Source organism: Gekko japonicus, unplaced genomic scaffold (assembly GCF_001447785.1).
Source record: "Gekko japonicus isolate JY-2015 unplaced genomic scaffold, Gekko_japonicus_V1.1 scaffold454, whole genome shotgun sequence".
NCBI classification, from domain to species: domain Eukaryota; kingdom Metazoa; phylum Chordata; class Lepidosauria; order Squamata; family Gekkonidae; genus Gekko; species Gekko japonicus.
In genome coordinates, this window is record NW_015173687.1 from 128821 (window position 1) to 152697 (window position 23877).

General features: G+C 42.7%; 1 protein-coding gene across 1 annotated transcript in view; it reads right to left on the reverse strand.

The window, feature by feature from the left end:
- Positions 1 to 23877, reverse strand: part of ZNF618 (zinc finger protein 618) — a 135622-nt gene that overhangs the window by 70740 nt on the left and 41005 nt on the right. The window contains 3 exon segments of the mRNA XM_015423110.1: positions 3142 to 3261; positions 3453 to 3572; positions 5679 to 5722. Coding sequence (XP_015278596.1) covers positions 3142 to 3261; positions 3453 to 3572; positions 5679 to 5722 — 284 coding nt within the window.

A 23877-nucleotide genomic window follows, 5' to 3' on the forward strand; every position in this document is an offset into this window, starting at 1 on the left:
CAGTTGCTGAACCATGAAGCACAGCAATCTGAAAAGCCCCAATATTTGTGATCCTTCTAACTTAAAATATCTGCATGGCTGGGCTAACAGTACTATTTCATATCCCCAGCTTCCATAGGAGCTAGAACATTCAAGGCCAGCTTTTATTACACTGAGACAGTACTGGAGACATATGACGTCTTTGTTTCCAAATATATAGGTTGTCCAGGTGGAAGGCATGCAGGCATCACTATGTGATGGTAAGATCTTCTTTTCCTCTGCATTGTGTTGTTTCTGAATGCTACTAATGCCATATAAAAAGCAGAAGAGTCTTTTAAAAAAATTGCCCTAGGTGGCTCTCCAATTCAGTCTACAAATGTTGGAAACTTTGATATAGTTCTTGGCATCTATTGTAACAGGGGTATTTCAGCACGCATGGGAAATTATTCCTGGTTCTTCCTGATTATGAGGAACAGAAATCAAGCTGGAGACTTATAGGGTTTCTGTAATATCCGTTATGTTTCCAGACATATCAGTCGAACAGGTGGGAAGTGAGCAGGCTCTAAGAAAGCCTTTTTTATCTCCGTTGTTTTGTTTCTGAATACTATTAATGCCATATAAGAAGCAGAAGGTTTAAAATTTGTTTACACGACTGTCTCATTTAATGTACAGATGCGGGAAATTTAGGACTGGTTCTTAGTCTCTATTTTAAGAGAAATTTTTAAATGTTCACTGGAACTTATGCTGAGTTCTTCCAAACTAAATGGAATGCAAACTGAGCTGAAGCCTTGAGGTGTTTCGGTAACAATTGACACACATCCATGTATACAGGCTGAACAGGTGGGAAGCACACAGATAGCACTATGTAATGCTAAGATCTTTTCACATCCTTTGCTTATTTTCTCAATGCTATTAAAGCCATATAAGAAGCAGGCTTTTAAAAAATGATCTACACGGCTCTTTCATTCAGTCTACAAATGTGGGAAATTCAAATCCAGCTCTCAGCATCAGCATTAAGAGACACATTTCAATGTACACCAGAATTTATTCTGCGTTCCTCCCACCAGTGAGAAATGGAAATCAATTCTGACATAATGAATGGACCAGACTACCTGTTGCAGTTGGAAACACAGGTTGTATCTAGACTCAGAGTTTGCATTTTTCAGAAGCAGACCAGCATGGCATTAATAATAAACCAAGGTACTAAAAGCTGCTTAAAAACACATACTGTTCCCTTATGAAAAAGTGGGGAACCTAATTCTAACAGGACATTTCTTCCAAGTAGAAATAATTTGTCATACAATTCTGGGAAGACAGCAACAAATGAACAAACACTTCATTTTCCTCCTTGATGGATCTAAGTTTTCATAGATGCTCAAATGCAAGGCTAGAAGAGACAAAATATTTTAGGATCCTAGGTATTGGCAGCTAATTTTTCAGAAGCTTGCATCAGGATTTTTGGAGACATTTTTATCCTGCCTCTGAAGAGGGCTTCCAGAATTATCAACAGCAAAATAGCATCTTCAAGGAGTAGTTTTAAAAACCCAAAACAATACATACGGCAGCAATCCAGTCAGAGAAAAACAGTGGAAACAGCTGGTAAAAGACAGCAAGGGGGGGGAAGGGGGGGATCTTCCATGTTTCCATTTTCAGCCTCCAAAAATACTCACACATGTAAACAAACACACACAAGCAGTCCTGCATTTTAAAAATGCCAAAAAAGAGAGAGAGCTAAAAGTTAACTCAGCAGGAGTACAGCTAAATCCTCTCATACTTAGTGCAGCACCTAGAGCAGCTTTCATAAGTTGCAGCTTGGTGGTCAAGATGATCCGGTTGTTAACATCATCCCACAGTCACTTCTGGCTTGCCTGTGTGTACATCCAGAAAAGTTGGCTTCTGTGCCCCGTAAGACTCATGCATATTTACATTTCCAAAGTGCTAATTTCTCTCTTTATCAGGGCTTCCCAAACTGTCCACTGGGGAACCCAGGGCTCCTTGAAACCTTTATCAGGGGGTCCTTAATGAGAAGTGAATCAATAATACAGAACAAACAAGAGTTTCACAAATGTGGATCCTGGGTCACCAGTGGTACTTGCCGTTCCCATCAGCGGTCACTATTGGCTTGGATGCCTAGCAGACATATCCCCTCTTCTCCCACTATCTCTTCAGATTACACTGAGTGAAAGGGGACTCTGCCAATTTTGAGACTCCCAATCATACCCAGTTCCAAGTCTTGGGGAACATAGTGGAGGAATAGCAGAAAGCGGAAGGACAAAGACTCACACGGCTTCTCTCCGATCTCCCTGAGAATCACTTGATAATACCCCTTCCCACACTGGTCTTCTGAGCACATCTAAGGAGTTGTGGAAGGAGAGGAGTCAGTGGCCATCATGAACAATAGATTATTGCTAAACCAAGGCAACAGATGTCGGGGTACTCATTGAGGCTCAATGGGCCTGACCAAAGCTCTTTGTGACTGAGTGTGTGTCCTGGAACATTCCTCACAAGCATCTGCAAGGCAGAGGAGGGTCCACAGCAAGCATTACAAGAGTTCCTCAGTAGATGTGACAATGGGAAGGGTTTCTTGAAGCTCAAGAGTTTGAAAGCCACTGTGCTGAGTGAAAAGGGAAATGAAGAGATGCATCTCACAACAAAAAGGTTAGCCAAGGGGAGAGGGAAGAAGCAGATTGTGTTTCGTAAGCGCTAAAAGGTTTTGCCATTTTGCCTGTCATGCATTGATCACATGTTCACAACAGCACAGAAGTGACAAAGCAACTCGCCTCTCTGTATTAACTTGTGTATCCCAGTTTTTTTCTCCCATGAATGTGATGTAAAGTTCTGGAATAGGGCGTAAAATCTGACGCCTAATTCAGGTTTGCAACTATTCATCACCACCATCCTGCATAAAGTTATGAAGCCTACCTGTGCCTGGAGCAAAGCTGGCTTAAAATGGTGTCACTTCTGAATCCTATTAACGCCATATAAAAAGCAGAAGAGCTTTTTAAAAAATTGCTCTGTGTGGCTCTCCCATTTAAATTACAGATGAGGGAAACTCTGCTCTGTTTCTTAGCATCTACTTTATGAGAAGTATTTCAGCCTTGATGGAAAATTATTCCTGGTTCCTCCTGACTATGAGGAATGGAAATCGAACTGGAGACTTACAGTGTTTCGGTAATATCCGTTGTTTTTCCAGATATATCAGTTGAGCAGGTAGGAAGCGAGCAGGTAGTGCTATGTGGCACTAACATCTCCTTTTCATCTCCGTTGCTTTGTTTCTGAATGCTATTAATACCATGTAAGAAGCAGAAGAGAGGTTTTAATATTTATTTATGTGGCTGTCATTCAATCTACAGATGTGGGAAATTAAAGTCTGGTTCTTAGCACCTACTTTAAGAGAAATACTTTAATTTTCACCGGAAGTTATTCCAGATTCCTCCCGGCTATGAGGAAAGCAAACTGAACTGCAGACTTACGGTGTTTCAGTAACATCTGATGCATTTTCACGTATACTGGTTGAGTCGGTTGGAAGCACGCAGGCAGCATTAAGTGATGCTAAGTTCTCCTTTTCGTCTCCATTGCTTTGTTTCTCAATGCTATTAAAGCCATATAAGAAGCAGAAGAGAGGCTTTTAAAAACTGACATATGTGGCTGTTTTATTTAATCTACAGATGCGAGAAATTCAGATCCGGTTCTTGGCATCAGCGTTAAGAGATGTGTTTCAATGCTCACCGGAAATTATTCTGTGTTCCTCCCACCAAGGAATGGAAATTAACTGTGACACAATGAACAGACTGGACTGCATGTTGCAGTTGGAAACAAATGCTGCATCTGGAGATTGCATTTTCAAATGTAGACCAGCATGGCACGAATAATGAAACCAGGAACCAAAAGCTGTTTAAAACCCCACACTGTTCTCTTATGAAAGAGTGGAGGCTGGGAGGGGGGCACCGTTCTAAGAGGACATTTCTTCCAGGTAGGAATAATTTGTCATACAATTCTGGGAAGACAGCAACAGATGTATATACACTTCATTTTCCTCCTTGACAGATCTAAGATTTCACAGATGCTCAAATACAAGGCTGGAGAGGTCAACATTTTCACTTCCTAGGTACTGACAAACTGTTTTGAGACATTTTTATCCTGCCCTCTGGTGAGGGATCCCAGAATTACCAACAATAGAACAGCATCATTCTAAGAGTAACTTAAAAAAACCAAAAATGCTAAAAATGGCAGCAATCCAGTCAGAGAGAAACAGCTGGCAAAAGACCAGGGGGGGAAAAGGGGGGGGGGGGGGAGAATCTTCCACGTTTCCATTTTCAGCTTCCAAATGTCCACACACACACACACACACACACAAAGGTAGGCCTGCATTTTAAAAATGCAAAAAAAGGAAAGAGTTAAAAGTTAACTCAGCAGGAGCGCAGCTAAATCCTCTCACACTTAGAGCAGCGCCCAGAGTAAGTTTCACAAATTGCAGCTTGGTGGTCAAGATGTTCCAAATATTAACATCATCCCACAGTCACTTCTGGCTTGCCTGTGCATACATCCAGGTGATCTGGGTTTTGTGCTTCATAAGGCCTCATGCATGTTTACATCAAAGCAAATAAATTGTGCTGCAGTGGCACTCCGGCTCCTCTGGAGCCCAGCATGAACCCCCTTCCATTCTGTGCCCAGGGCAGCTGCTCCATACCCCCAACCCTCATTACGCCAAAGATGTGGGGAACTGCCAAGTCTGGCCCAAGAGACTGGCCTTAGGGGCATACAGGAAAAGTTGTGATCCTTCCACAGCTAAAGTACTAACCTCTCTCTAGATCAGAACTTCTCAAAGAGTCAATCAGGGAAGCCAGGGCTCCTTGAAACCTTATCAGGGGGTCTTCAATTAGAAGTTCCATGTTTTGGGATACTTAGCGGAGGAACAGCAGAAAACAAGAGCACAAAGACTCACTCTCTTCTCTCTGCTCCTTTAAGAAAGACTTGACAATACTCCTTTGCTTCCCTGGTCCTCTAAGCTTATAGGCTACCCTATAAGAACGGGGGCAAGCGGGCCCTGGCAGAAGTTTGAGACAGTGTAGTGGGAGACCACGCTACTGAGACAGCTGGCCACCAAACCTGGGGGGGGGGGGGTTGTCCCCATCTTGGATGATTAATATAGGTATAGCACCATATTATTGGAAGGTTTTATTGTGATTTTAAATGTTTTATTTATTATATACTGTATTGTATTTTGCACTCGGCTTTGCCGCATGTGAGCCACCCTGAGCCTTTGGGAGGGCGGGATATAAATCAAACTAAATAATAAAATAAGCTGAAATAAGTGGCAACTGCAAATAATGCCTAATTACTGAGTCAGTCCAACTAAGTCAATCGAATACTTGTGGACTCTAATAGAAAAATAAACATTCTTAAAAGATAGCTTTGCCTTCCACCATTGTTTGTCATCTGCTATGCACAGCTCCTGAGGGGAAATGTCAGGAGTACTCACTGAGATCCAATAGGCCTGGCCAGAACTCTTTGTAACAGAGTGCACATCTTGGAACATTCTGCACAACTTTCTACAAGGCACAGGAGGCACTCAGCAAGGGTCACAGGATTTCCTCCCTCACTTTTAAAACTGCTCTAATATTGGAAGTTTCAACTCAGTTTGTTGAAGAATCAGAGTGTGTGATCATTACCTACCACAGAGATGTCCAACTACTCACCTGCCTGTGGATGCTCTTGTCCCCACACTGCTGCCTCCTTCAGTCTGAGGGGAGAGAACGAGAAAAAAATTAGAATTCTTGCGAGCTGTTATCATCATCTATATAAAGCCACAAATGCGTGAGCATTAATAGCTTCCTTAAAAACATTTTTTTTTTAAATTAAGGGTTCAGAAATATTACTGAGAACATAAACATTCGTTTAAATGCACAGACGTCATTAAGCCAGGATATGACTCAACAGAAGCTATTTTCTAATTTTTTTTTAAAAAGTCTGAGATACTTTTAGCCAGCGCAGAATCCCCCCTCTTCAGATTTCAACTTTTACTTTGAACTAGAATATGTGCAGTTTTCTGGTCCTTCTGGTAGCCAAGAAGCTTAAAAATTATGGCTGAATCTCTTGCAAGTTTAAAACAGACCTTAAAACATTCTGGTAGACTAAAATATGGTTGGGGATCCAGTTAGCTTTTAAAATTACATCTTGCCCGATTTCCCATTTTATAATTGCCTTCCTCCTACATGGTTTTTGTATATACCAGTCACATGGTCCCAGCATCCCCCTTTTTGGTGGTCAAAGGAATCCCACCTTCCTTTTTTACCAACAGAAAAGGTGGTTGGATCCAAACTGGTTTCTCCAGTCGCTGAGGCCTCTCCCTTCCTAAACCCAGCCCTCCTTAGAGTCTACCACAAAATCTCTAAAACTTCCCCTGCTTGGCACTGGCAACTCTTCTGAGGCCTGGCCCCAAGGCTCCCTTCTTCCCTCCCTCAAAGGCTGGATGAGGCCTGGAAAGGGCCCTTCACCCACCCTTTTACTGACAAAGCCAGTTAGAAGCCCCCCCCCCCCCGAACAGTCTAATCTCCCACCAAAAAAAGGCCCGAAGGCGAGCCCCGCAGAGGCCATTTTAAAAGGGTTGGGGGGGGGGGGGATTCAGCCGTCCCTGAAGGGATTTTTTTCATTTTTGGATTTTTCTACAAACCCAGGAAGTCTACTGACTATGTAGGAAAAGCTGTTGGGGGACAGTGACCCCCCTGTTGGTGGAAATAAGTATCCACACACACACACAAAAACCTCTTGAAAATAGAATAAGGATTGTTAAATGTTCTGAGGAAGTGTAAAACTCTGAATGCCAGTCGTTAGGGTCAACAGCACTGGGAAGCTTTGGCCACTGTGGCCTGTTTGTAGGCCTTCTGGAAGTGTCTGGTGGATCACAGTGGGAAACAGAATGGTAGACAGACTGCTGGTCTGTACCAACAGGGATCTTAGATTCTTAAAAGCTCATTGCCTTTCAGTGTTTGTGGATTTTGTTATCTTGTGTCCCGATGATATCTGTGTGGTATAGTGCTTAGAATGTCTAGAATTGGAAGAAGGGCCCCTGACTTAATGTTGTCGCATAGCTAGTAAGTTCACTGGGTGATCTTGGAACAGTCACTCTCTGTCAGTTAACTTAACTCAAGAGTGTTGTTAGGTGGATAAAATATGGGGAGGGGAAGGGAAGAACCTTATAGGCTGTTCTGACCTCCTTCAAGGAAGGGGATAAAACCATGATAATGGCTAGATTAATATAATTGCTTACTTTATATATTTATGCAGTTTATGTATTCATGAACAATAAAAATCATCATAACTATCATCATCATAACCCTTTCTTTCATAGTTTCTATCTCCCTTTCCCCTCCTTTTTTGGCCATTTTTCTTTGATGTCCTCAATGTACCACAAGGTGGGCAGGTGGGGAGTGAACATCCTAATTGGTAGTTATTATTAATTTATTTTTATTAAATAATATTTAAAACTCAGTTCTGCGGAAGTCTCTGGGGAGAAAAGTTGCAAATAAGAATATGACTGTATTTACTTGGTTTTTAAAAATACGTTGGGAAGCTGTGGAGAGGAGGGGCAAAAAGTGATGCAGAAATCTGGGGGGAAACCCCTTCCCTCCAATATATGCTTTGTTCACCCCATACCATTGTCTCTTCTTTCGTTGGGGTTAGCCATATATTTTCAGTAAGGCTTTTGCATCATTACAGTAGTCTGTTGGTCAGTTGAGTCTGCATAATCTTCCTTCTGAGAAATTGGTTCCGAAGAAAAAGCATATTTTATATGTAGAGGATGTAGCATCTTAGAAGAGGCATTCCGTGTTCTTACATGCAGGAAGAAATACCCTTCCAAGGTGGCCTTTCTCATCTGGGTATAATGCCACAGAGTCCACCCTCCAAAGCAGCCATTTTCTCCAGGGAGACAGACCTCTGCTGTCTAGAGTCCAGTTGTAATTCTGGGGGGTCTCCAGGTCCCATTTGGAGGTTGGCAACTCTAGGCCTGGCAGTAGTCTAGGGTTGCCAGGTCCCCCTGATCTGCATGACTCACCTAGCCTCGACTGCTTGCTACCATTCATCAGCAGCCACCCTATGAAAGCCAGTGAGGTGCAGCAGTTAGAGCTTCAAAGTAGGGTCTGCAAGACCCAGGTTCAGATCCCCATCTTGCAGTGGAAGCTGACTGCATGATTTTGGACCAATCACATATTTCAACCTAACCAATCTCACAGGGTTGTTGTGCAGATAAAAAGGAGGAGGGAATAATGAAAGCTGCTTTGGTTCCCACTGTGGAGAAAGACTGTAATTTTCCTGGGTAGAAGCTGGGGGGGTGGACATGGGAAGCAGAAGACAGAGAGGCAGATAAAGGTAGGTTGGCTGTTGGGTGGGAAGGAAATAGGGTTGCCAACTCCAGGTTGGGAAATTCCTGGACATTTAATGGGTGGAGCCTGGAAAGGGTGGGATTTGAGGAGGGGAGGAACTTTGGACTGGTATAATGTCATAGACTCCACCCTCCAGCCATTTCCTCCATGAGAACCACCACTGCCAGCCTCCGGGTGAGGACTGGAGATCACCCAGAATTACAACTGTTGTCCAGGCAACAGAGATCAGTTCCCCTGGATAAAATGGTTGTTTTGAAGGGTTGAGTCTATGGCATCATACCCTGCTGAGGCTGCTCACCACCCCAAGCCTCACTGTCCCAAGGCTCCACCCCCAAATGTCCAGGAATTTCCCAACCTGGAGCTGGCAGCCCTAAGGTGAATTGATCTCTGTAGCTGGGAGATCTGTTGTGATTCTCAGACCGCTGCCACTGCTGCTGTGGGGGGAGAGGAAGCAGGTGGGTGGCTAGGAGCACTGCCACCACTGCTGCTGCTGCTCTGCGGAGTGGGGGATGAAGCAGGCAGGAGGCTGGGAGAGTGATGGGGGCAGAAAGAAAGAATGATGGGGTGGGGGCAGAAAGAGAGAGAAAGAGTGATGAAGTGGGGAGGCAGAAAAACAAAGAGAAAGATGACAGGTCAGAAAGAGAGAGGAAGTCACATGCATGGAGGAGAAATAGAGAGTAAGAAAAGGGGGGCAGAGGGGAGAAATAGTGTGAGAGGGGTAGATGGTGAGGAGAGGAAGCAAAGGTGTGATGAATGAGATAACCATCCCTTTAATGTGCTGATACTTGATCCTGGTACTCAAATAAGAATTATTGGATTATATTTTTAAAAATGTTTCTTTATATATACGCGTGGGTTGTTGTTTGAAAAAATAGTATTTCTAGCTTATGTGTATATTTTTGATGTTGTTTATATCCAAAAGAAATGTTATAAGTATATATTATTCTGAAAACCAAATAAATAAACTTTAAAAAAGAGAGAGAGAGAGAGAGAGAGAGAGAGATAACCATCCCGCAAGTTTCTTGCGGGTCTCCACTTGTCATAACTAATAGCCACTGACAGATCTACAAGAAGCTGTCTGATCTCCTTTTAAAACATCGCAAGCTAGCAGCCATCACTGTATTGTGGGACACTGAATTCCACAAATATGCACTGTGTTATGTAGTACTTTTCCCCTGCACCCAGTCAATGTGCCTCATCAACTTCTTTTGATGTCCTTGAATTCTTCTATTTTGAGAGAAAGAGAAAATGGTAGCTACATAATTAATAAAAAGCAGCCTTAGCCCACAAGATTCCTGTCTCAAATCCCAGAGTCCCTGATATGGCTAAATAGCGGGAAAGCAGTTGAACCAATATTCAAACTGCCCTCTCCCTACACTGTTGCCCTAATTTGAGAGTCTGTCCTGTTTTCAGTTTTCCAAGCAAGGGCTCCCTTTTTCTGGCCTAGCCCAGACTGGGAGTTTGAATACCATGATACTAAACCTATGAGGCAGATTTTCTTTCAGACTTGACTTGCTATTTAGGTCAAAGTGAGAACCAAAGGCAATGACAGGCTCAAGATTTCTGCTAGCAGCAGTTTGGCAACAGCCTTGCAATGCTGGTATTTGCTTCTCACAGCAATGAGACCACTGTCTTCTTTAGTAGGCCAAACACATGCCAGGTAGAAGTCTGTTGTTGATAAGGGCACTGCTGACTCTTCTCCTGTGTCTCAAACCCCCTTTGTCCCCAAGTGCATAGACTACCCTATCAAAAGATCATGTATGAGACCCCCAAAGGTCCCCCAATTCTTTTTTTATTAGAGTTTTTAATTTTATTTCGACTTCTGGCACATAAACATAAAATGTATACTATAATCATTTATATTCAGAATCATACATTAATATAGAACTTACTTAAATTTACATTTAATATTCCACTTCTATTTAAACATCTTATCTTTTCCATCTATCTCATATCTAATAACATTTTAATTATAAACACATGTTACCTAAACCCTTTCCTTCTATCATTCTCTATTTGAGTTTAGTTTTGTTCTTGATTTTCAGCTGTATAATTGGGGGGGGGGATTTCCATTTTTCTTGAAAATCTGAAGTTGGTCTGTTATGAATAAAATGTGCTAATTTTGCCATTGTTGCACATTCATTCAGTTTATTCTTCCAGTCCTTCAAGACTGGGCATTTCTCTGCCTTCCATTTTGCTGCAAATATTACTCTTGCCACCGTCACCATATACTTAAAGAATTGACTGTGTATTTTTGTAATACTGCTTGGTAAAATATTTAACAACATTATTTTTCGGGTGCTTCGCAAACTTAATACCTTTTACATTTCTTCATGTACCCCTGTCCAATATTTCTTGAAGTACCCCAATTCTTGCTGTTCTCTTCTGCTGCCTTTCGCTCACCGTCTTTCTCTCTTACCCTGAGGTTTTCCCTAACATTCCACCCAAACTACTGCTGCTATTTCAATCTCAGACAGAGTCTTGCCCCTCCCCAATATAACAAGTTCATAAACATTCTGCAGTATCAGAGCAGCCAAGGCATTTGCTTAAAATTTGCTTAAAACAGGCTCTTGGGAAGGGGGCACTGACTCAGTGCTAGAGCACCTGCTTTGTATACAGATGTTCCCAAGTGAAATCTTTGACATCTCCAGTTAAATTTTAAAGAATCTCAGGTAACAGGTGATGGGAAAAACCTTCTCCTGCCTAAAATCCTGGAGAGCCTGTCAGAGGTGACAATACTGAAGTAGAAGGACCAATGGTCTGACTATGCCAGGCAGATATGGGTAGTGGGGGATGCCTCAATGGTGGACCACCTGCTTTGCATGCAGAAGATTCAACTCCCAGGGCAGTTTTGTTGCTAGAGAGCCACTGCCAATCAAAGTAGAGAATACAGAGTTAGATGGTCTGGCTTGCCATAAGGCAGATTCAAATGTTTATGAAGCTGCATTTTGTCCATGTTACTACATTATTGCTTCCCTGTTGCCAGTTTCTGTCTCAGCTTGTGTTCTGGCTAGTATTACCTGTAAAATAAAGCCTCCTGTATGTATCAAAGATTGCACAGAATGTCCAGAAGATATGGGAAATCAACCAGTTTCCCAAGCTCACCAAAGCCCCTTCTCTGCCTTATAGTCATTGCGTAAGCATGACACATCATTAATTTTTGACTGATTGCTTTGAATTATGGGTACCCCGACAGCCTTTCTGCAGCCTAACAGCTGTATAAAAAATTAACATATTAGCTCTTGTAAAAAGACTGGAGAACCAACAGAAGCAATTACTCCCTCTGCTCTGCTTTTTTGAGTGGTGAAGAAGAGGGAACTCTTACGGAAAAACTTCAAGTTACAAAAGTCCCCCCCTTTTTTAAAAAAACAACAACTGTGGGTCATAAAAAAGGTGTAATTAAAATTATATTTCTCTGAAATGTTCCAGCCCCTAATGTTTGCAGGTAAAACTTCTCTTCTCACAAAGTTTCAGGTGATAAATGAAAATAATAAATAAAACAGCAATTTCTTACCACCACCATTTGGGGGGGAGGGGGTTGCTATTCCTTTAAGATTGCAGAATTGCTCCAATGCACTAAATGTGACCTCCATAACTTTTAAATTAAGAATTTATGCTGGCTTGAAATTTATGAAATATTTCAGCATGAAAGAGAGCTTTTTTCCCTCAGGAAAATTGAACAATAAATCACCCAGCTTTCGATTTACTGCCCTAAGGCTGGCCAGAGATAGGATTTTTCCCCCTTCGTTCGGGGAAAAAAATGTAATAGTATGAGACAGCTTAGCTTCTATCCTCCCACTCTCTAGAATTTTTAATTTTAGCTGTTTCTGCTTGGATTTATTTCCAATATTCCTGCTTGGCTTTTCAATTTCCTCAGTTATTAAATTTTAATTCAGTGCATTAGCATTTAAATTAAAAAAGGGGTTTATTTTATCGAAGCCGCTGTCCCTGCAGCACATGAATTGTCTGGTTTCTGCCATTCACACAAAAAATGTGAAATGCAGCTGGTGTCCCCTGAAGTACATTTACACAAATTCTGAAAGAAAAAAAAAATTCAGGGTTCAAAATAATATGGTTTTTCAAGAAAACTCAGGACACACTTTTTAAATAATGGGGGGTGGGGAGAAAGGTCTATGTAGTAACTTTTAAAGAGGACGAAAAGGAATGAAAATTGCTGCAGGCACTTAAAAAAATACCAAGCTTTTAGCAATACTGGGTTTTGAGCTAGGAATTTTGGGGAGGGGTGTGAATGTGGCCTTTAAAATTCCAGATAGAATTTTAATTAAGAAAGGAAGCATGAAATGTAAAGTCTGGCAGGATCCCAAATGGCTGCTGAATAGTTGGTGGTGCTGTTGATACAGACCCCAGCTCACTGGTGGAGATACGCAGGCCCATATACATTCCGTAGTTGTACCACACAAGTGCTGATTCATCATCGGGCACTCAGATTCTACATGTGAAGATTCCCACTGTAATCTGAACAGAGATCATATTTCTAGTCCATAAGGCTACAAAACAATCTTGGAAATGTGTGGCTAATGCGCTGTGTGAAATATAAGAATCTGTTTCTAGTGCCACAGATTCAGTCAACAAGGATGAATGCCCCTGTCCTGAGTACACAGCACAAAATCCCTTTCCCTCCAAAATGTCCAGAGAGCAGTAGGGGACTATTTGCACCAGGCACTGAGCAGGACACAGAAAAGGACTTGCACTTCTGCTGCCTTCCTCTGAAGTCCAGCATGAACTGAAGGACTGGCTCTAGCCATCTCCTGAGGCTGGCTGCTAAGCCAAGCTAGAACATGCAGGCTACTGAGTCGGAGGTAAGGGTAAAGCAATTGCTGTCCCTACTCCACTGCCATTCTCACTTGGTGGAACACCTAAAAAAGGGAGCAAATTCTCAGTTTTCATCCCCCACTTCTTCCTAGTTAAGGAGGCCCACATTGGGTGCCTTTCGCTTACTCCTGGAAGGATTAGGTTTCAAGGATCATTGCTCCTTGCAACCAGTCAAAGCAGTGTTAAATCATACAAAACATAAGCATAATTGCTTGCTTACATATAATCTGTTGTAGGGTTTGGGTTACTTTGGTACAACATTTTACTATTTGGGGGCAGAAGCTGGCAACTTTATCTCTGAACACCCAATATCAACAGAAGTCTGCTGTACATGTCCTACAAAATGAAAAGAACTTGGGACCTTCTGCATGCAGTTTAATTTAGCTAATTTTGTTTATTCACCGCATTTATAACCATACTTTTTCAGTGCTGTGCACAGGATTCCTGGGATATTTCCTTTCCAGGCACTGACCAGCTCAAAACTTGCTTGCCTTCAGCAAGGCTACAATTTCCATTGCCCTTCATCCACACCGGGGGTTGGGGGTTAAAGTGAGCTGAAATTGATTATTTTTACTGTACTGAGGAATTGGGGGGGGGGGGTTTGCGGGGGAAACCAGACTTTTGTCACAATAATTAATTTTGCACCACTGTCTAAAGTTCTAGGCCAACATCAAGAAATGCAGTTCACACTCTTAAGCGGGCCCCAAACACCAAAACATGAATACAGCTTGCATCTGAAGTCCCACTGTTGCAGTAGCAGCCCCTTTGCCCTGTCCATTCCACAACTGCATAATCAGTGGGCTGCAGCTTTCTTCGGGCAGAAAAATCAATACAACAGCCAGAACAAGTTACTCCAGAGCAGCAGCTTCAGTGCTCAAATGGAATACATTCCAATAAGACCAAAATCTTGAATGTAGATCTGTCAGCTAACTAAAGAACAGCGTCTGGTTTGCAAAACAGCAGAAAAATCTAGGCCCCTGCCACACGGCAGGGAAAACACCCATGCACCGCGCGCCGTTGCTCCCCAGCACGATCAGATGCCAGGGAGGTAGGGACGCTCGGGAGGGGGAGGCTGCCGAACTGCGCATGCTCACGCATGCGCAGTTCGGCTGGGGGCCGGGGATACGCCGGCGGCAAGATGTGCCGCCGATCCCATGGCCAGCGATGATACGGACCAAACAGATGAACCACCTAGGTAGGTGGTTCAGTTTTGAAGCGCTTCATCAGGGGAAGGGCCGGATCGGAGACGGGAGCGCAACGCCAGCCAAATGTTGACGTGGGATCGCGCCCGTTTGCTGCGCTTCCAATCCGGCCCACTCCCGGCCCAAAACGCCTCATATGAACAGGGCCCTAGTTGCTTTTACTTTTCTTCTTCTTCTTTGTGCATACCCCATCATATGATACATAAAGACCCTCAGTGCAGCTGACAAACACATCAAGCTGTCTTCTCTTGAGTTGGTCCACTGGGTCCATCTAGCCCAGTACTGTCTACTCTGACTGGTATCAACTCTCTAAAGTCACAGCACGGGGTCTTTCTCCAGGACTAAACCCAAGACCTTCTGCTTGCAAAGCACGTGCTCTACCACAGCACACTGACAGCAGCAGCTAAAACCAATTTATTCAATTAAAACGATATCAATAACAGCTCAGGCACTAAAATCAGACTGGCAATCTAGTATACAGCACAACCTGAAACAGCAGCAGAAACTAACAATGCATTTAAAAGGACCTACACTTTATTTACAGAAAAAAAGAGTTTTAACTGTCCTCTGGAAGAAGAGAGCAAAGCCAGGCAGGTGGGTTTTCCTGGAGATGGCATTCCAAACCGAGGGCACTTCATCTGAAGGAGCACTGCTGCTTGGCCATGCCAGTCTGACCTTACACAAGGAATATTTGAGGACAGGGTCCAGGCACTTGTCCCCAATCTTTCTTAGCCTGTGGGCACCTTTGGAATTCTGACACGGTGGTGGGCACAACCACAAAATGGCTGCTGCAGGAGGTGGAGCCAAAACTCAGAGGAAGGCCAAGTGCAGGGGAGAAGAGGGGCTACCTTAAAACACAAGCTTGGAAACAGGACTGAGGAAGAGTAAGATCAAAACTGTGGTGACGGCTGCTACTGAAACACCATTCTTTTAGTTTATACAGCCAATCAGAGCTTCAGTGGCCAGTCAAAAAAGCCCTGCTCCGCAACTGGCTCCACCCACTTTCTAAAAACACTTTGTGGGCACCAAAAAAGGTGTCAGCAGTTACCTGAAGCCAATGAAGACTACAATGAAGACCAGTGGCCTAGGGGGATAATTATTCACAGTGATGACCCTAACACATCCCCCTAGCCCATCTGTAGCTGCCTCTTCCTCCATCCCATGATTGAATGCTTTTTCCCTCTTTGTCCTCCCAAGTCTCCCAGCACAGAAAAAGTTGAGATTCCTGCAAGAGTTCAGCCAATACTATGACTACCCTGGCAACTGTGCAGGAGTGAAGAAGCATTCGCTCCTCTAGTTCCCAGCCACAGGCAGAGGTGAAGTTGGAGCAAAGGCAAATGTGGTGTAGGAGAAGACTGTTACCATTCTCACAGTTGTCTGCTGTCTGGCTGACCATCTCACATTGCCTCACAGATGAGCCAGACCTATTCTACCTAGTATGTTTTTATCCTAGTAACTCAAAGTAGCATTTATGGTTCTCCTTTTCTAATTTTATCCTCACATCCGCCCTGCGAGGTACATTAGGTTGATACAGTGGTGGCCGGTCCAAAATCGCCCAGTGAGACTCATGGCAGAGTGAAGTTTCAACCTGGGTTTTTCAGATCCTAGTTCAATACTTTAACCACTACACCACACCGCTCAGATCCAAGAGATTCAAAGAGGTTTCCTTCAAGGGCATGGGAACTAAGTCATGCCAAAGTCATGCCACCTCCTGGAGCAGCGGTTGCATAAAGCCAGCCTCCAAGGGCACAACTAGTCAACCCAGTGTTCTCACCACACCCTCAGATGAAAATCAATCCATCCATTCAACTTTGGCCATCAGATCTACACTCAATGACGCATGTGTGTCAGAATGAAGGGGAGCAATTTTATCTGCAACGGCATCGTAGCAGACATGTCAACAATAGAACAATAGACATGTCAAATATTGTCAGCTGACCACCTTTTATTTGATTGCTTTAAATATTGTTGAATATTCTCTAAAGCCAAAAATGTTACAGTGTCAGGGGCAGTATCCCTGGTTAACAACGCCAGAAGTTAAGGGTGGTTGCTCCCAGCCCTGCAGCAGTTTGGAGCAAACCTAGCTGCATGAAAACCAGGAAGAACTAACATGCTGCCTACTTATAACTTTAAAACTGGCTGTTTAAAATACCTGATGTACTTTTGCTTCATTTCTGTTTTAATTTCCTTTCTAAAAATGTGAAGCTGTAAAATAATTAAATTTATTAAAATCCTTATAGCATGCCTTTCTTCAACCAGTGACCCTGGTGTTTTCAGAGAACAGCCGATGAGAACAACTAATCAGACTCATTTACTTGGGGGGGAGATTTAATTAATTACAAATGTTTCACAATAGCCATTAACCTGTTTGTTTTGGTAACTAGCCTAAACACTCTTGATGCTTAAAATATATTTTTTTGTTGTTGTGATAAAAAAATAATGCTTTAAAAATACTTTAACAATATTTAATCATATCAGACTGGTCAACTGACCAAGCATGTTCTGACCAGTCAAATGCCCAATACTACACAGTGGGTGACTGTAGGTCCAACTAGTTCACCCTTATGGCCATGTTGTAGCAGGCCTTTTACAGACTTTGCCGGACAGCACTGTGGAGAAGTCAGGTTTCTTCACCAGCCTCACTGCAACATAGGAGGTATTCAAATGGGCTGCTCAGGCAGATTCACCCCGAATTTTCTGCCATTGTTGCTCAAGTCAAACTTCTCACTAAATCGCTGGCCGTCATTCCTTGAAAGACCAAGAAGACACAAACTCCATGAAGGAAAAAAACAACTTAGAAGTATCACATTAACTGGAGAGGAAACCAAATTCCAAAAGCTATCTGGTCTTATTTGATCTGCCTCATTTTGATTTCATTTCTCCCTTGCAAGAAAGGTTTTCAGCCTTTATTTCCATACATGAGGAAAGAGGAACTAGTTTTTCCTATGGCAACACATTTTTTCAACATTATTATTCCACATCAATTGCACATATAAACGGCAAAAAATAAAAGAATAATCAATAAGGGCTACGAAAACAGGGTAAATTTAAACTGACAATGACAACTACAAGTAAAACAAAAACAAAAAAGAAACAAACATGTCCACAACAACTGCATCCTCAATGGTAACAGCTCAAGTTAAATCAGTATTCCACATGTCATATACGGCTGAAATAAGGCGTCCAATGAAATTAGCTTGGCAAAACCATTACAGCCTTCTGGAAACCTACTGAATCCATTAACTGCCAGGATGGACCATCTTAAAATGGTCCATCTCCCCTGTAAATACCAGTCGCACACATGACGAACCATTTGTCCATGACAGCAAGCAATTGCTGATCGGTCCATTAGGTAAAACCCCAAGCCTAATACATATCCTGTCATGGGATCCCATACAAAAGCTTTGGTAATGTACATATTTACTACTTACTACATGTACTACTTACAGGCCCCCTTTCAGAGCTGTCTGTCTGTCTGTCAGTCTGTCTGTCTACCAACCAACCAACCATTTTCTTCCATCTAGGAATTCAAGTCAGCTCTTGAGAGGTCTCCCATCCAAACACTGACCAGACCTACCTCTGCTGCTTAGTTTCAGCGAAGTTTCTGTATCATGTGTTCTCCACCAATGCTGTAGGCCCAAACTGTTTCACCCACATCATTCCAAATGCCCTATAAGGCATCTCCACACTACAGACTGAGGATGAAAGAGTAGCTTGGCTAAAGCCACCTAATGATTTTTTGACTAAGGCAACATTGGAACTGGTAACCCCCTAAATGAGTGAGACTCGTTCTCTTAGCCATGACACTACATGTTTTGCTATAAATAAATTCATTAATGGGGAATCTGTTCCAATAATCACCAGAAATGGCAAATTCTGAAAATACTGTGCGTTAGGGGGTCTCCTAGTAGCTAAACCCAACATATCAACCACAAAATATAAGCATGTAACAATTATCATGATGACACAGGGGAAGTAAAAGCAGTAGCACAGTAATGCCCCAAAAGTACTAACGAGCATTTTAGTCATGCTCATCACCTTTCCCCACCAACTTTACTGTACTCTGTATCATTCACTTTTCTTTTCAGCACTGTAAAACAACTAAGTGTTGTCCTATACAAATAATGCAGGTGGCTCGTGCCACCTTCGAAGAGACATCCCAGATTTTATTATACAGCAGGGAATACCTCTTTTGAGCCACCTCAGAAGAGGCATTTCCCCTTGTTTCCCTCCCACACAAACACAGAAGGAATACAGATTCAGGTGGGTAGCCGTGTTGGTCTGAAGCAACAGAACAATGAGACCAGTGGCACCTTTAAGGCCAACAAAATTAAAAGTAAAACTTTGTTGGTCTTAAAGGTGCCTCTGGACTCAAACTTTGTTTTACAGAAGGAATACTTCTCTGATGGTGCCCTCTGTAAAACCTATTGTCTAAAAAAGGATGCAGTGGCACAGTGGGTATATCCCACTGCCTTAACATCTGAACTGTGTTAGTTCAAGCCCCGCGTTGGTGTGAGCAGCCAGCCTGTTGTCCCCAGCTCATCGTCCACCCAGCGATTCGAAAGCTTCGGCGAGTAGATAAAATGGGAACCACTCCTTAGAGAGGGTGGGCTCGCCAACCTCCCTTGTGGGAGGGCTTTAGCTGACGGTCAGACGTCCTGGTCAAGGCTTGTAAAGGCGAAACAGCTTCCCGGCTACAAAAAGAATGCCTGCAATGGATGTTCTGGCCAGGCGGTGGCAGTGTGGCGATTGACATACGGGTCCTGAGGCCTGGCCAGCAAGCAACCGTGCGGGAAAATGACGGAGCCAGCCAGAAGACGTCTACACCGGGCAGTGACGGCGCGTGCAATTAAAGTGAATATATGTTGTCTTCCCTATCCCCTACAAACATTGTTAGTCCCTTGTCTATATATGGAATAACTGTTCATCGCTTTGAGCCCACTGGGGAAAGCAATTAATAAATGGAAAGTATTATTATTATTAAAAAAACAATTTAATCCATATGAAAATTTATGCAGATTTAATTGATTAAAATTCACATGAAAAATCAACTGACATTTCATTACTGTGGTGACAACCATATAAAAAAGCAATACATATTAATACAAGCAAGGATCCTCAGATTAGCTGAGGGTCAAAAGAAACTTGCATCAGATAAGAGGCAATATATCTGAGTAAAATACTCATGCCTCAGAGAAGTCAACTGTGGGGGACCATAAGAGGACAGGTTACACAGATTAATGCTAAAGAAGCACCCCAACTCCATTGCAAGATTTAAAGGTGGCTAGATTGCCCAGAAACATTGACTGCAACCTTATCAAATTCAACATACAGGCAAATGGAAAGTTGTCCAGAAAAATCTAATAGTTCTATTTAATTTCAAAACAGGGAACATCTTGAACACTGAAAAGGTTAGCAACAAACAAAAAAAAAACTAAAGGATACTATTTAAGAGGGCCATGTTCCTACAGGAATTTGGAAATCATCTTTAAAAAACATATTAAATACTTAAATGAAGTATATACCTTGGACTAGAAAAGGCACAAAGAGGGCACAGTTACAGAATATCCTTACAAGGTTAAAATGAACAAAAAACAATAGCATATAGCAATGTGGCTCAAACAAACAAATACACAAGCACAAAATCTGTCAAAAAAGGTAAAGGTTCCCTTGCTAGAAAGCCAGTCGAATCCGACTTTAGGGTTGCGGTGCTCATCTCCGTTTCAAAGCCGAAGAGCCAGCGCTGTCCGAAGACGTTTCTGTGGTCATGTGGCCGGCATGACTAAACACCAAGGCGCACGGAATGCTGTTACCTTCCCACTGAAGTGGTACTTATTTATCTACTTGCAATTTCTTGCTTTCGAACTGCTAGGTTGGCAGGAGCTGGAACTAGAGACGAGAGCTCACTCCGTCATGCAGCACACTCGGGTCTCGAACTGCTGAACTCCCAACCTTCCACAGCCTGCAGTTCAGCGTCTTAACCACTTGAGCCACAAATGTCAGTTGGTGCTACACTGAGCACTGTCCCCATTAGATTAGTATGCTAAGAAGTGCTGTGACAAACTACACTTTTAAAAGCTTAGAAGTGCTGCACAAACAAAAGGCTGTGAAGGGCTAATTCTTCACAGAGCCAGAGAGCCTTGAGTGACAGGCTGTTCCAAGAGATCTGATTGGTTAGCATCAGCTGAGCAGAGAGGGACTTTAGAGCTGAATGCTGAGGAGGACAATTCATTTGGAATTGAGCCCTCACTGAGAGCAGTTTAACAGAGACAGGAGAACTGGGGAAAGTCAGCAAGGACCAGTGGGTAGTTAGAAAGAGACTACCATTCAAGCCCAAGGAAAGGGGATAGATCTTCTAGAGAGAAGAAAATTCCCTACCCAGTCAAACAGGAAGTTAGCTTTGAAGAGTACAGATATCACTGGTCTGGTGTGGTTAGAAACTGCCTTAAGAGTCAGCTAAAAACTCAGATGAGTACTGGTGTTTCACAAGAAGGGAGTTGGGTACTGGAAAGAGGGTACCAGCCTTTTGGAAACCAAAACAGTCAGAGAATACTCAAAGAAAGTGTACTGAAGTGTTTGGGGAAAACATTGGAACAAATGCCTCTCAACAAAGACATTCAAATAACTGTGAATAGCTTAAGAAACTTTCATTAGCCTGAAACATAAGAACTACGGTCTGTGCATGTACTGATTTCACCTCAGATATTTTACCCCTGATTTCACCTGACCTTTCCCTTCTATGTTGAATAAAATATTTTGTTAATTTGGAATATAAAAACTTCTCAAGTGCCATTTAAGTCATATAAGTTAAAAGGGGCTTCCATTCCTTCCCTCAGGTTCCTGGGCTGAGCAAACAACCAAAATATTATACTGTGACAGGGTGGGACAGAATTCTTTCCAGAATTCTTCAGGAAAGAAGAAAACAGACAAGTAGGTCGGCTCAGTCACAAAAGGGAAAGAAAAACGGAAGGAAAATCGTGCCTCTGAGGGAGGGAAGAGGAAAGGGGCGTCATAAGTGCCTTTCCAGGAGATAACTATTAACATGAGTGTATGAAGTAGTCTTATACAGGGGTCATTTCATAGAAAAAAGAGGTGCAGGAGCTCATTAGCATAACATTAGCATAACTTACTTGCATATGCCACACCCCCTGACATCACCGGAAGTGTGTCAGAAGGCAATACCCACCGCTCAGGCTCCACTGAACTGTTTTGGATTGCTAGCTCTTGGGGGGGGGCATACAAATCTGCCCTCACAGAGGAGGGAGAGCTTGTACCTGAATAAAACACTTAAAGGTGCCACTGGACTGTTTTGGATTGCTAGCTATGGGGGGGGATGCGTAGATCTGCCCTCACAGAGGAGGGAGAGCTTATACCTGAAGGCGGGGGGGGGCTCTGCAAGTTACCTGGCTGTTTTTTGCTCCTTGTGTCCTGACTGAGGACTGCTGGGAGCAGGGGGTGGGGCTTGTTGCATGTGCCCGCCCCCTGGGATCCTTACTGCTGGAGCTCTGCTCCTGTGCGCTCCCACAGGAAATGGGCCCTTATACTAACTCAAATCATTAGCCCATTTAACTCAGAATAGACTACCCTGAGTGGCAGCAGCTCTCCACAGTCTCAGGCACAGGTTTTTCCAACACTCAGGATTCTAGCTGATATATCGGAGACTGAACCTGGGAACTTTTGACCACAACGGAGGCTCTCCACTGCTGGGTCACAGCCCCTCCCAAAGCAGGAGCACACCCTGGTGGGGTTTGGGTGGGGTTTGGGTGTGTGTGTTTTTTTGCCTGCCCAACCAATTCCAAACACAGAGGTCAATTTTTGGCAGGTACAAAAATGAACTTGAGTATGAGTAAGAACTTCTAGTGCAGCTCCACTATAAATTGATCACGAGAAAGAAGAACTGGAAGAACAAATTTCGCAAGGCATACAAATGAGTAACAAATACTTCTTTTTAAGTAACAAAGAGAAAAGAAAGGTGCCAGGGAAACAGTGGAGAAATTAAATAACAAAGGTATAAAAAAAGAAGATGGAAAAAGAACACAAAATTAGCTCAACAAATTCTTGGCTGGTTTGTCTTCCCTGCAGAAGATGGTGGAGGCAAATTCACGCCTGAACCATGCCTTTTTTCCTGGCAGCGCACCACAGAAACTTTATCAAAACAAAATCGACGGGAGGTTGACATTTCCGATGTAACTGGCAAGTTAAAAAGTAACACGCCACAGGGGCCAGGTGGCATTTACCCCAGGAGTTCTTATAGAAGTCCCATGTGAAATTGGTCAACTATTAACTAAAAATATGTAACTTATCACCAAAAACCATCCTCCAGTAAAGACACTTGGAGGGTAGCCAATTAAGTATTGCTTTTAAAAAAATTACTCAGGAAATTCTGGACTTGTTAATCTCTTTCCCAAATAAAACTGGCAGAAGAGCTTAAGAATTGGCAAATATAATTTTTAAAAAGGATGAACAAGGATGAACAAGCGGAACTTGGCCAAAAGAAACTCTTGTATCACAGAAAACCCACTGTACAATCCAACTTCCAAAAAGCCTTTCAAGTCCTTACCTTCTAAGGAAAACTTCTGGGATAAAACACTATTGAAGATGGATTGATTATAACCAAGACAAATTAAACCAAAATTTAAATTTTGGCCTCTCTTTTTGGTAATGTTAAATCTTCCCAATTTGACATCCAGCTATTTCCTAAACAAGCATGCACCCTAACCAGGTTCTATAAAATTTACTGTAACCAAACAGTGCCTTTACACAATATAACCTAAAAGACTTGGTCATGCTGTCCACATGCAATGCATAATTCTACCTTCTTAGTGACTAGGGACAGATTCCTCCCTGGGTGTTTCTGTACACATGCAACTAAGCAGGATCACTTACTTGAAAGCCAAAATTTGCAAAGACCTGCTGCCTATTCAGAAAGAATCCACAGGATTTACTTCCAAGCAAGCATGGACAATGCAGGGTTGTAAAGGCACAGAATGTTCCAGAAGTAAAGGGTAAGGGTCACTAGGCAAAGAGTGTTTCTCCATAAAGGGCAAGTTAAATGTCCAGGTTGTTTGGTTTGTAGTGTTATAAATATTCAAGCTTCGAAAACTAAATGCAGAGAAGGGATCCTGAGACAATCACAGTGAGATACCGAATGGCATCACCTGGATCTGAGAATACCTGGTGACTTTCCAGTCTAGTCTAGAATCCAATGTTAATAAATATAGTACTTGAATAAATGTGTCAACGTGAAACATCGGAAGCCTAATAATCTTCCTCTGTTCTCCTCCGTTAGAAGTACCCTTTAGCTCCATGTGGTTGATAAAACAATCACAGTTCATTTTTAAGAGATTATAACTGAAGATTTAACATGTTTGTATGGAGATCCAACCTTCTTCTAAACAAGGACTGCATCCCCACAAGGATTTTTCTCCACATGGACAGAAGGACGTTCCCACAGTAAATGGGAACATCCACAGGACAGC